Source organism: Xenia sp. Carnegie-2017, unplaced genomic scaffold (genome assembly GCF_021976095.1).
Source record: "Xenia sp. Carnegie-2017 unplaced genomic scaffold, XeniaSp_v1 HiC_scaffold_14, whole genome shotgun sequence".
Classification (NCBI taxonomy): domain Eukaryota; kingdom Metazoa; phylum Cnidaria; class Anthozoa; order Malacalcyonacea; family Xeniidae; genus Xenia; species Xenia sp. Carnegie-2017.
Window position 1 is genome coordinate 1,750,187 of NW_025813447.1, and position 14,568 is coordinate 1,764,754.

At 35.8% G+C, this 14,568-nt stretch overlaps 1 protein-coding gene across 1 annotated transcript; it reads right to left on the reverse strand.

The window, feature by feature from the left end:
• Window positions 1–2,312: 2,312 nt before the first annotated feature.
• Window positions 2,313–14,051, reverse strand: LOC124433851 (E3 ubiquitin-protein ligase RNF123-like). The gene is made up of 26 exons (XM_046983655.1): window positions 13,822–14,051; window positions 13,634–13,710; window positions 13,374–13,483; window positions 13,227–13,281; window positions 13,046–13,131; window positions 12,866–12,952; window positions 12,718–12,785; window positions 12,427–12,552; window positions 12,165–12,264; window positions 11,967–12,068; window positions 11,386–11,607; window positions 11,192–11,265; window positions 10,135–10,231; window positions 9,871–9,955; window positions 9,687–9,745; window positions 9,446–9,523; window positions 8,831–8,954; window positions 8,243–8,303; window positions 8,113–8,153; window positions 7,184–7,353; window positions 6,530–6,613; window positions 5,870–6,155; window positions 5,005–5,167; window positions 3,183–3,270; window positions 2,685–2,914; window positions 2,313–2,402 (listed from the first exon to the last, which is right to left on the reverse strand). Exons 1-25 carry the CDS (start codon window positions 13,887–13,889, stop codon window positions 2,867–2,869), a joined length of 2,559 nt encoding a protein of 852 aa, XP_046839611.1. The 5' UTR covers window positions 13,890–14,051; the 3' UTR covers window positions 2,313–2,402; window positions 2,685–2,866.
• Window positions 14,052–14,568: the final 517 nt, after the last annotated feature.

Genomic DNA, 14,568 nt, shown 5'->3' on the forward strand with positions numbered 1-14,568 from the left:
GATCCATGAGTCAAAATAGTTTAAGAACCGACATCGTCTTCTTTCGTCGACTCGTTTAGACCAACAATTTCAAACCTATCCACAACTTCTTTGCAAAGAAGCAAACTTTACTGTTCAGCAAATGTCTTGAGATGCATGCCCTAAAGCATACCAAGAGCATGTGTATATTTAAACATAATTAACATAATTAGGGATGAAACTAAACACAGTCTGTAAAAGTGTTTTGTGTGGATGTAAAAATGAAGCCAAGATTTATAAATGAAAAGTCAAAATACGGCACCTGCATGATTTATGACCACATGGAACAAACACAGCATTTTGTGGCATAGCATAACATATTGTACATAATTCATCGCTGTCATAGGATGCCTGTAGACCGCGAAAATGTTAGAGCTTACATTTAGGGACGCGTGATCACATAAGATACACATTTCTCTCAATTTTCATAGCACATTATCATAAACAACACACTTTTGAATCACTTCACTTCTCGTTGTATGTAACAAACAACACACTTTTCACTCACTTCTTGACTTTCGTGTTGTATGTAACAAACAACACACTTTTCACTCACTTCTTGACTTTCGTGTTGTATGTAACAAACAACACACTTTTCACTCACTTCTTGACTTTCGTGTTGTATGTAACAAACAACACACTTTTCACTCACTTCTGACTTTCGTGTTGTATGTAACAAACAACACACTTTTCACTCACTTCTTGACTTTCGTGTTGTATGTAACAAACAACACACTTTTCACACACTTTTCGTTGTATGTAACAAACAACACACTTTTCACTCAAATTTCGTTGTATGTAACAAACAACACACTTTTCACTCACATTTTGTTGTACGTAACAAACAACAAACTTTTCACACACATTTTGTTGTACCTAACAAACAACACACTTTTCACACACTTCTTTTTTTATTTTATACCATCACCACACGAAAAGCGCCCACAATTTTCACTTACTTGTCGTTGTAAATGAACTTTATCCTTATAAGTAGCCAGGATCGCACTTAATTCCTCTAATTCTTGAAGTTCGACTTCGCTCACAACTTTGTCTGAGAAATAGACGTTAAAATTTCTTTGATCTGCAGGTTCATATCGTGAAACTAGATTTACATACTTACATTGACTAAATGACAATCGAGAAACAGCTTTTCCACCGTTGCTCTGACGGTCAAATAACAACTTGAATGATTCCAATTGGAAACCTGGCTCAGCAAATAACACTGAACATGCGCATTTAATGCTATATAAAAATTTTAGTAAAATGTCACTTCCTGGATATAACTGCCACAACAGTTAGCGTCGTTAAAGGACAAAGAGAGACCGCTATTGACATACGAACATTGCAGCTTTGAAAAGTACCAAAATGTCACTCTATGTTCAAAGAGTACAAATGTCATGGTAGAGATCATTGGAGACACTCGACACCATAACATTGCAACTATAAGTTCTAGTTTGTAAATGTAGATCGTCCAGGTTGGTATAGTCCTGAGAAGGACTGTTAATGTTGTTTGTAGTCAACAACAACAAAAACAGTCCTTTTCAGGACTATACCAACCTGACGATCTACATTTACAAACATGTAACGATACTCCCGGGTTCAAACCATTTACTTTATAAGTTCTAGAACGCCAAACGGTCATTGGGGTAACGAGTTTTAAAATGCATTTGCTGGAAAAAAACAAGCTAAAGAAGACTGACAACATGCAAAATATTTATGACTGGAAACTTGCACAGTCAACTCGACCAACTTATAAAGTTCATAACAATCAACTGGATCTCCTTGTAGTTCTTTGGGAGTGACTATACCTGGCTCGGTCATAAACTATTAGAAAAGTCCCTTTCCCTTCCCCTCAATAATGGTAAAAGGAATTCTCGCCAAAAACAAATTAGATACTCACCTTGCTTCACTTGATCGTTTCAACAAAGCCAACATGATACCAGCCAACGCACTGAGAAGCGGGAAACGATCAACACAATCGAATCCTAGAATTCAGTAAGTTCCAATTAATAAACTTTTTATGTAATATATTCAACTCGACAAAACGTCAACCTGGCAAATGGAGTCTTGTGACATTGTCAAAGATATTTGCACTGGTGGTTAGACGATTAAACGCTTGTGTCACCAACTGAAATAACCGTGATATGTTGAGTTCAGCGGAAGGAAAACTTTCCCAGTCCGTAAACAAATCCGGAGCGACGGCACATACCATCTCCAATACCTGAGAAAAAAACAAGCTCACCCAAATTGTACATTGGCGTATTATCATCACTTTACCCATAGTTATATACACGTACCCTTAGTAAACCCACAGTCAACTCAAAGCAGACAATACAGGTTTTCAACTGACGATTCTCCACGGCTATGCTGGATAAAGACTGAATCTAAAATCAAACATAAATCCTTCCTCCTTCAGTAAAAGAAGTAAGAAAATTGATCTGTGGCATTACCCATCATTCAACATGGGTGAGTTGTGTAGCAAAGCAGCCATTGATGAATTTCCAGTCGACAAAACAGAAGTAGCATATCCTTATAGGGTGAGATGGTACACATTGGTACAACACGTGGTAATATGCAACACAACAATACACCCTTTCAATTAGCAAGATTCAGTATCTCTAGAACACCTTCCATTCAGGATAATTGCCCTGACTTAACAAACTAACCTGTTGAAGCATGCCGATAAATTCGGAGAAAGCCCAGTTGAGTTGATTCAAGACGCCGTTTAAAAATCCACAGGACAAATCTTTATCTTCGATACATAACTTCGCTAGAACACGTTGAAACACAGCCGAAGGACATGGAGGCTGAAGGTTCACACGCTGTAAACCGTGATCAGAGATGCCTGTTATGTGATCCCAGCTTTGAAGAGAATAATTGAAACCAAACCACAGCTCTGAAGGAGAAATAAAAATAGTAAAGGTAAAAAATTTTCGTCAACAAAATACTTCGCAAAATCAAACGTCATAATTTCAAGCTTTCATTATTTTCAATTTTCAATAGATGCAGTGCGTTCGTACACTTCCATTTGAAATTGTTCAAAAAAAATTGATATTAATCATAAACTTGAAGTAATTAGTCATTTTCACAAACATTTTCACAATAAACAGCGCAGGAGACTGGTGCCAATAAAGACATCTACGTATAAATGTTTAAAGGCAAACCTTCCAGAATCTTATTAAAATCCAAGTTGTCTGAACCCAAGTTCTTTTTTCGTAGGCGGCCATTAGTGTTCTCACGACACTATCTTGACTAAAACGTAATCGAAATGTAGAAATATAATAAACGCAAAGCTTTGAGGTGAAAAAGATAGTTTTCCAGTAAAAATACAATAAACGCAAAGCTTTGAGGTGAAAAAGATAGTTTTCCAGTAAAAATGCAATAAACGCAAAGCTTTGAGGTGAAAAAGATAGTTTTCCAGTAAAAATGCAATAAACGCAAAGCTTTGAGGTGAAAAAGATAGTTTTCCAGTAAAAATGCAATAAACGCAAAGCTTTGAGGTGAAAAAGATAGTTTTCCAGTAAAATATAATAATAAAGCTTTGAGGTGAAAAGATAGTTTTCAGTAAAATGCAATAAACGCAAAGCTTTGAGGTGAAAAGATAGTTTTCAGTAAAATGCAACAAACGCAAAGCTTTGAGGTGAAAAAGATAGTTTTCCAGTAAAAATGCAATAAACGCAAAGCTTTGAGGTGAAAAAGATAGTTTTCAGTAAAATGCAATGCAAAGCTTTGAGGTGAAAAGATAGTTTTCAGTAAAATGCAATAAACGCAAAGCTTTGAGGTGAAAAGATAGTTCCAGTAAAATGCAATAAACGCAAAGCTTTGAGGTGAAAAGATAGTTTTCAGTAAAATGCAATAAACGCAAAGCTGAGGTGAAAAAGATAGTTTTCAGTAAAATGCAATAAACGCAAAGCTTTGAGGTGAAAAGATAGTTTTCAGTAAAATGCAATAAACGCAAAGCTTTGAGGTGAAAAGATAGTTTTCAGTAAAATGCAATAAACGCAAAGCTTTGAGGTGAAAAGATAGTTTTCAGTAAAATGCAACAAACGCAAAGCTTTGAGGTGAAAAGATAGTTTTCAGTAAAATGCAACAAACGCAAAGCTTTGAGGTGAAAAAGATAGTTTTCCAGTAAAAATGCAACAAACGCAAAGCTTTGAGGTGAAAAAGATAGTTTTCAGTAAAATGCAATAAACGCAAAGCTTTGAGGTGAAAAAGATAGTTTTCCAGTAAAAATACAATAAACGCAAAGCTTTGAGGTGAAAAAGATAGTTTTCCAGTAAAAATACAATAAACGCAAAGCTTTGAGGTGAAAAAGATAGTTTTCCATCAGACAGTTACACATATATCATTGTGCATGTGTTTCTTTACATAGTCATAAAACCATCAAGAATTCAAGTCTCTGTTGTATTTGGAAGATCTCGATTTTAAATTTGCAAAAAAAATAAATGTTGATGTTGAATAGTTTACTTCAGCGTCCTAATAGAACGAGCACTGGCAAAAAGCAAGCTCGCAGTAATCAAATCTTGAGATATTGTTGGTTAGATAAAGATATTTTGCATCAAATGAGTACTCCATTCTTATTATATTCGATCAGAAATTCCTGTATTTGACAAAAGAAATTGCTTTGCAGTATTTTGGTACAATCCACATCATACATCTCTATCCTGGTAAAATCCCTCATCACACATACGTCACACCGTTCATCCCCTGACTGTTTTGGTACAATCCACATCATACATCTCTATCCTGGTAAAATCCCTCATTACACATACGTCACACCGTTCATCCCCTGACTGTTTTGGTACAATCCACATCATACATCTCTATTCTGGTAAAATCCCTCATTACACATACGTCACACCGTTCATCCCCTGACTGTTTTGGTACAATCCACATCATGCATCTCTATCCTGGTAAAATCCCTCATTACACATGCGTCACACCGTTCATCCCCTGACTGTAAATCTATTTAAAATATTTACTCACGTTGATTGAGGGAGTTGCTCTAAAGCCTTTACACAATCGGGATAACAAGAGAAAGTCACTAAGCCTTGAATGAGAGTATCACGAAGATCTGGATTCACAATCTTGGATTCACAAAAATTCTCGGCAAAGAACGACGCCATTCCATTGAGAAGATCTTCGCCATCTTTAAACAAACGTTAAATGATGAAACATAAATAGATTTTACAATTATTAACGATTCTCATCATCAAAATCTATATAGCAATCAAGGAGATGGAGCAAAATAACGTTCCACGTAAGTCTAATGTAGCTGACGAAACATTTTCAGCTTTTGGTCAAAACACGCTGCCATTATTGATTAAGAATAACACTACAGTCGCAGCGACAATGTCTCCGTTTAAGAGAGATGTGACTCGTCTCCAATCCCCTGTTTCATAGGCGTACGGGAACTGTCATTTCGGGGAGGGAGGGCATTAAGGTTCAGCCAATTTTTCGCCCGACTTAAATTTAAAATTGGTCCAACTTTTCAATCTTCAAACTTTCTTGTGGGGTAGTCCCCCCCGGCCCCTACATCCCGTGCGCATATGCCTTGTTCGCTTGGTAGCTTAACAGGTAGGGCAACGTAATGGTAACCTGCTAGAGTTCAAATCACGTCCTATCCACGTGTTTCTTGTGCATGTACTAGCGTGACATAACTATTTTACTTCTTTTTTTACTATATTTTATACTCAACCTATCATTCCACGGAAATAGTTGCCATTTTTGCGTGACAGTAAATAAAAAGCAATAAACTGCTTGTCATATTTGAAAAAAAACAATTTCGCAAGGGTAGAGCTAAATGAGGTAACTTCAATACCGTAAAGTACACAAGAATCTCTCATTGTACCTGGAAGATCTCCAAAGGGCACCGTAGGAGAAAAGAGATTTCTTAGCGCGGAATAACTACTGCAAACAGCTTCGATGTAAAATTCGGGAACAAAATCAAGCATGGTGCTGTCTTCTTGTGCTGCTTGTAAAGTCTTAAGAGCTGTTTTTAACATCCAATGGACATCTTTTTGCTTCTCTGAAGTAAATATCAACGATCTAACCCAAAACATCTGACGAGTGCAGTTTTTCGTCTCTTTAGCAAATACTTTACAAGACCTTTCGAGTTCCACAAGAACGTCTGATTTCTAAGAACGAGTTTGAGTTTTGTTAACAATATAACTGTTTGTGAATATGTACAGTAAATTGTTTATGTACCGATAGTTGGAACGTAAAAAAGTTCAAGCTACATGAATGTAATTTCGCTAGTAAACAATGACGTTGAAAACCATTCTACAACAAGATTTTGCAGTTATTGGACGTTGGCCAGCAAAAACAATGGGGAATAACTGATGTACTTTGCCTGCAAACAAGATCTCGATCAAGGGAAACTGGGCTGGATGATGCACTTCCTATTTAGAATTTTATGGTACTCCTCTGAACAAGTGAGTTCACATAAGCATCTCATCATTGAATTATTATAATCGAAAGCATACAAATTCGATAATTTTAAACTACATACATTCTTTGGACATTTCGTGATCTTGTTTTCCGTTTCTCGTAGAGCTTTGATATTTTGATGAAGATTATCGCGAACACTACGAACCTAACAATGGGAAAATAATATCATTAGTCCGCACTTCAGTTAAACCTAAGGTCATTAGTCAGCACTTCAGTTAAACCTTAGGTCAGTAGTCAGCACTTCAGTTGAATCATGACAACAGTGAACACGAACAAGCCGCAGTAAATATTGCTTAGGACCCATTTTTCTTATCAACAAAATGTGCACACTTAGAAAATGATTGCAATGTTGATGACTAGAGGTTAGAAAAATGTAGTACAAGAATGTTCATGGAATTTAAACTTTGTACATTATTTACATTATTTACAACAATTCAAGCTGAAAAAAGGGAGTTGTCCGCAGGCTCATAGTTAAGCAGTTCGTATAAGGGAAGATACATTGACTTATGAGACCGCTGGTCCCAGAAAATTTTGAAATTTCATGACACAGCCTGGAGAAAGTTTCACTTTGAGTTTCGAAAAAATACATTATCTTTTAGACTTAAAATATTTTAAGTTAGTAGAAAAAAATAAATAATATCTCACTAAGCGGCAGAAACCTTTTTTCCTTTCTTTTTGGTCAAAGGAAAAAATTTTTCCACCCTTGATTAAATACCTTACTGAACTGTCGATGGACACCAAAAAAATACAACATTATGAGCGTGTCGACGGCTTCGATCAATGACATGTCCAACTTTGAGCTACATCCCGAATTGCAGGAAGCTTCATCAAAACTACTGCCGAGATTCGTTTCGCTTTTTCTCTCAGTTACATGTCGTAGTCTATCTGTGAAGGAAAAAATTACACTTTATGATCCTCTGAACTGCAGTATTCCTTTGGCCTAACCATGCAGTGTGTTCATTTAGTCCTGCCACTTTATGATCCTCTGAACTGCAGTATGCCTTTGGCCTAATCATGCAGTGTGTTCATTTAGTCCTGCCACTTTATGATCCTCTGAACTGCAGTATGCCTTTGGCCTAACCATGCAGTGTGTTCATTTAGTCCTGCCACTTTATGATCCTCTGAACTGCAGTATGCCTTCGGCCTAATCATGCAGTGTGTTCATTTAGTCCTGCTATGAAAATATTTCTGTGTTTACAGGCAGAAGATTGTTAAAAAATGAATTTAGAGATGAAATCAACTGTATCAATGTGTGTGTGTACTTCTTAAACATTATATTGAGCTTACGTCTAACACTCCTGGGGCCGGTTGCTTGAAGCCTGGATAACGTTATCCATCGGATAGCAATTTTTCAAACTTTTATAAAACCTTTTTAAAAGCAAAAAATGTAAGATTCGACTTGAGCAATCACTGAAATGAAGTATTGTTTCGAAGAATACGAAATTTCTTTGTCTTAAGAAAAATATAACACCCTTTTTTTGCAATTTTGAAAATTTTTGCCATCCAATGGATAAAGCTCTCCAGGCTTCGTGCAACCGGCCCCAGCCAGTTATACCACTAGCAAAACATCACAGGAAGCACGCAAACACAACTAATTACAGCCTGCAATTAAACACAACTGTCTGCAAGCAAACACGACCATACCTGAATGTGATTTCCTTAAATGTGAAGTAATACCACCGATTCTATCAATCAAAAAAAAGTTCGTGTTAGATTGAACGTAGAAAAGTTGTGAAATGTAGAAACGGTGCAACACTTATAAACTTTACACAACCTTGAAAGTTCAAAATAGTTAATACTCTTGTCGACAAATGCATTGACGGGAACAAAGAGATCTAGAATAAAAATTAAATAAGTTTATCTGTGTGATGGGAGGACTTAGGGATATAAATGGATAAATATGGAGGTAGAACACCAAATGAAACGGCAGATAACATTATCTTAGTAATGGGGGTATTAAACGATATGAAGGGGTACATAAGATTATCAATAATGATTATGGGTACAAAATGAACAGAACAATTTTGTGCCTTGAGTAACGTTACATGTTTTTAGTCGTAGATTGTCCAGTTTAGTGCAGTCCAGAGAAGAACTGCTGGTGTTGATGTGGATTGAAGTTTCGACAACCTCAACAGTAATTGTCTTCAAAGTCATTTGGCTGCGAAGTCAGTCAATACAAAAACAATCCTTCTCAGTCCTTGCACTAACCTGGACAATCAACAGCTACAAATATGTAAGGTTGTCTATGATACAAAAATTGATAAACCGGTTTATCAACATAATAAAAAATAGAAAACATCATTTACATGTTAGGGATACTAAATGATAAAAAGGGATGAAAAATGTTATGGGGAGCACTTACTCTCAGACGTAATATCAGATCCACTCTCTTCACATCGTTTATTCCAATGCCATTTGATCGCTTGCATATAGCGGTGAAAGAAACACGTGAGAACGGGTCCGGAACACGAACTGGGCGGATGAGACTAAATAATAGAAAAGTGATTTAAGACAATTTTTTGAGCAGGGTCAACTAATTGATTAGTGTGACACATCAAAACAAATGGTATTGACTTCAGTAGAGAAGCCAGCCCGTTTTTTACTTCAACAAGGCAAATATTTTTGTGTTCAATCACTTAAAAAGCAATGAATGGAATTAATTTCCTAAAGAAAAGAATGATAATTTTGCTGAAAAATTGGCATCGTAGGAGTTAAGGGAGATAGGAGTTATTAAATGTTTATCAAGCATTGAAGATAGACAGTTACTTCTTCCTCTCCCCCCTGAACAAGAGAATAAGGTAGTAAAACAATTAATAATGCCACGAAATTGATCCCATCAATCTTGATACATATCCATTTCAAAACAAAATCTTATATGAGGATTTTATCTCGTTTTCTTTTGTCTTTAATACATTTGACTTTACGTTTGAAACATGCCTAAGTCACGGATGATTTTGATAAACTGACTAAGACTCACACTAAGGGCGACAACCATGTTATCTTGAAGATATTTTCTGAATTTCTCCAAGAAGGAAGATCTTGTGGACGTTGAGTTCTATAAAAGTTGAAAAATAATAAGAAATGTTACTTCGAGGTAAGTTTTGACATCAACACAAAGTTATGAGATAAAGATAGAAGATAAAGGAGTTAAGGCTTAAAATAAAAGTTATAGTTAAGCTGCGTGAATAAAGATGCCAAAGTAAAGAACAAAATTACACCTCTGGTCGTTCATCTTGTAACAAAACTTTGCACATTTCAACGTGAATATTTTCTAAAACTATAAAAATGAAATACATTTTACACAAAAATATAACAAATAAAAAACTCTCCAAAGTTATAATTATTGAGAGAACAAGGTCGTTCAACGCAACTGTTTTTTCCTTACAAGTATACTTAAACTACCTTGAACTTTCTTCTGAAGTTTTTCACAATCTTTCAGGCATGTTTCTTTATCCTCAACGCTCGCATCTTCAGCAAAAATCGACGCCTATAAACAGGGGGGAATGTCCAGTTTTTACTACACATAAGTCTGAAATAAAATGGCAGAATGAAATAGTTTGGCACGTTTTCATGACCGCAGGGAAAACCACTAAATTTCCTCACTACCTTGCTTGTTATTGAATTTAAAAATGCGCCAAAGTTGTAGTGACTTTTAAATCTACATACTTCCTTTTCTTCATAAATTGCCAGGGGAAACAGTTCAAGCAACACAGAATCATCAGGTGGTCGAATATGCATAAAATAACAAAATTTCAGAGGAAAAGTAGAAAAAGTTAAGGAAGAAATGGTGGATTGTGATTATTGAAATGACATTTTTTCATGACTTATTAAGAGATAGCATTCACTTCTCTATAATGAGTCAGTAAAGTATACAACATCCTTAGGACTGATGACAACAAATCATACACTTCTCAATGGTTGAGACTGACGAAAAAGCAAACACTTCTCTATAGTTGATGACAGTATAGCATACACTTCTCTTCAAGACAGCAGGATATAGCATCCCCTTCTCTATAGTTGATGACAGTATAGCATACACTTCTCTTCAAGACTGCAGGATATAGCATACATTTCTCTATAGTTGATGACAGTATAGCATACACTTCTCTTTATGACTGCAGGATATAGCCTAAACTTCTATGGTTGATGACAGTATAGCATACACTTCTCTTCAAGACTGCAGGATATAGCCTACACTTCTATAGTTGATGACAGTATAGCATACACTTCTCTTCAAGACTGCGGATATAGCCTACACTTCTATAGTTTATGACAGTATAGCCTACACTTCTCTTCAAGACTGCAGGATATAGCCTACACTTCTATAGTTGATGACAGTATAGCATACACTTCTCTTCAAGACTGCAGGATATAGCCTACACTTATTTATAGTTGATGTCAGTATAGCATACACTTCTCTTCAAGACTGCAGGATATAGCCTACACTTCTATAGTTGATGACAGTATAGCATACACTTCTCTTCAAGACTGCAGGATATAGCCTACACTTCTCTATAGTTGATGTCAGTATAGCATACACTTCTCTTCAAGACTGCAGGATATAGCCTACACTTCTATAGTTGATGACAGTATGGCATACACTTCTCTTCAAGACTGCAGGATATAGCCTACACTTCTATAATTGATGACAGTATGATGTATAAACATGAAGACAAAGATATAGGTAAACAATGCAAAGAATCAAACATGTTTCAAAGGATATTTTTTCATGTTGAGCCAAAATGCTCTAGTCCGTTCATGATGAAGAGTGCTGAGCATTAATGACAGCGATTCTCTCTACCAATGAAAGAGTGTCAAGTTTAGAAAAACACATATGTTTTGAGAGATAAAATAATTGAAAGTAACCTTGTGTACTTTTCTACCACAGTACTAGAAAGAAACAAATGCAAGCCATACCTGAGTTTTAAAGTCAGCCAAAACAGGTCGATGCCAGTAAACTTTAAGAAGACCATAAAACAAGTGTTTGAGACAAGGATGAAGTTCAAAATCTTCCATGCAAGTCCACATTAGGTCAAGCATTCTCTTTACACCGGGATGGAATTCACTTGGGTCAACTGTGCTCGAACAAGAGTTGAGTAAAAATGGTATGAGCAAACCTTCAACAATGTACGCTTCAACCTGCAAGTGAGTAACAGAAAATTACAAATGTAATTTTCATCAACATGGCAAATGAACAAAATGCCAAAGAAACCAACAACTGGACATGAGTTACAAGTTCAAAAAATGTGGGGGGAGGGGGGGGGGGAGGGTTTATCACTAATTTTCTATTGTCAAATTTATGGCAAAGTTGATAAGATTGAATTGCTGGTAATTATATAAGCGAAGAGAAGGAATGAAAAACTGAAAACCAGGTAAAAATAAACTCAACATATTTGCAAAAACTTTTCCAAGTTGTTACAACAAATGCTAAATTACATTTTTTGTCGAAAAAATTGCACATGTTTTTTCTCAACTAATTCGCACACTACAATACATACCAATAAAGGTGCTAGTTTTTCAAACACATGAGAGCTCGTAAGTAATGCCAAGGTACCAGATCTTCCGCTCAGGCTTGGGGGAAGGTGAGGGATCCTCTCTGGCTAAAAAATGACAAGATACATCAATGCCAACATAATGTCAGTAATGAATTAGAAAATGAAACTCTATTTTATAGGCTGACAGAGAAAAACACTCACTGAAGGTAAAAGACGATCTAGAAATTCAAATAATTCTTTTGCTTGTCCAAGCTCCATTTTTGGAGGATCCTGCAACGGTTTAAAACCATCGACAGGAAAACTTTAATGTTAAAGAAAATCTTTGTTTCTGTTCATTGACTTTAAACTGACCATATAAGAAAAACATTAGTATAACATAAGGATAACATAAAGATCACATAAGGATAACATTAGTATAACATAAGGATAACATAAAGATCACATAAGGATAGCAGAAGGATACATGAAAGGTGTTGCACCAAAATTAAGTTGACAACATTCACAATATGAGAGACTGACAGCAGGAAAATATGCAATACCAGCACCTCGAGGTACATCTGAATATGCCACACCCATACTAACACCATTCCTAAAAACACAATACTCTTGTGTTACAAGTGACATCTTGAGCTTTGCTGTTTGTGTGAAATTATGGTGTACAAATGCAAAAACAATAGCTCACATACAATGGACACTGAGATATTTTATTGAATACGGTGTACTAGCTCAAACAGCAACAAGAAGATATATGTACCTGTAATATGAAATTACCCCATTGTCAACATCAAATGCACATCCTATGACATCCCCAGCCATCCATTCCTTACGATCAAAGATTCATATTACATAAATTCATTAAAGATAAAAGGATAGAAAAAAAACAAGGCATATTTATAACTCACTTCTCCATAAGCAGACGCACTCAAGTTCCATTTCCTTACACGATGACCATCATATGCATACGAGTCTGAAGTGTCTCCAACACCTTCCTAAATACAGAAAGGAGCAAGGAGTTTTTCATGCAAATGAGCTTATTGAAAAAGCATCATAAGTTTATCGTAAGTATATACTGGACATCCTACCTCATTGGTGAATTGACAATTCACTGTAGCCCACCCAAGCTGCATAATTCCCCTTGTTCCAAGTAATACTTCGAACATCCACTTTCCTTGAAAATAAATTAAAAGATCTTACTACATAAACATTGAAAAAAATGACAATTCTCGTTGAATGTAAAAAAGATGTACAAAAAAGGAACTTTACCTCGACATATACAGACGTTTGCTCTGAGGCTGCTAAAATTACTTTCACTGTCAAGCTACGAGAAAAATTTTTCATATCCCACTTTAAGAACTGTCCTATGCACGCTCTCACGCATAGCAACAACTTATTTCCTAAATTGATATTTACCTCTAAGTTTTCTGACACTTCCATATTCCCACAGCGGCCATGCACATCAATTTTAACAACATCTGGCCCAATTCTTCCATCCAAATTGGCCCTTTCTTGCTCACTATAAACTTCAAAATCAAAAGGAGCTGTATGACAGATGTTGTTGTTTCAAGCACACCCATTTCATCACTTATTCCTTACTTATTTTGATTTCGTTTTTGTGTTTGTATGACAAATGTTGTTGTTTCAAGCACACCATTTCATTACTTAATCCTTACTTATTTTGCTTTCGTTTTTGTGTTCGGCTAAGATCTTCTCGAGATGTTCTTGTAGATTGCCAAACTCCAAAAGACTCCTAAATAAGTAAGTTTGTATTTAAATCGTACATCGTAAATGTGATGAGTCACTGAATGTACAATTTCGATCGAGCTTCAAATGAGCTTTCTAAGCGTAAAATTCACGATACCTTTGAGTGGCAGTTGATTCACAGCTTTCTGAACAGAATATAGATGATAAAAAGTTGTTCATCTCCATGTTTTTCAAAATAAAGCGTATTTTTGTCGATATGTTTCGTTTTCTACTTCCCAAACTGACAGAATTTACCAGTTCCTATCTCTTATTGCTATCATCAGCGCGTTTTATTTAGTACTGGGAACGACTAAACGCAGTGCCACTGTGCGCGGTATACGCAAATTATTAACAAAAAATTTCTGCGCAAATTCACATCGAACTTGCGACAAGCTGCAACGTAAAAGCCAAAAACAAACATTAAGTGTCAAAGTTCTTAAACTGTAATGTTTTTTCTTGGAGAATGCACATTTAAATATTGAACAAAGTACCGCAAAAGTAAATAAGCAATTATTAATAATTCTGTTGACAATCATAAGACAACTAATTTGCAACTTTCCGTTTTTCATTCATAATTCTTGTACCAGTAACAAAAATGGTGGTAGAAAAGATTTCCGCCAACGCACGCATTACTTTTAATCCATTTGGCAACAAGCCGAGACGTACATACGGAATATTTACCGGTACCAAATGTAGTAAAACACAACATAGTAAAAAATGGATGGATTTGGTCACGAGCTTTACATCTTCGAATTACGGGAAAAAAAAGTAAATTACAAAAAAAGGTGCAACCAACACGTGAATGTGGGACGACAACACCCGACCCAAAACAGCGGGAGGGTTTTTTTATTTACATCAGCTTTAC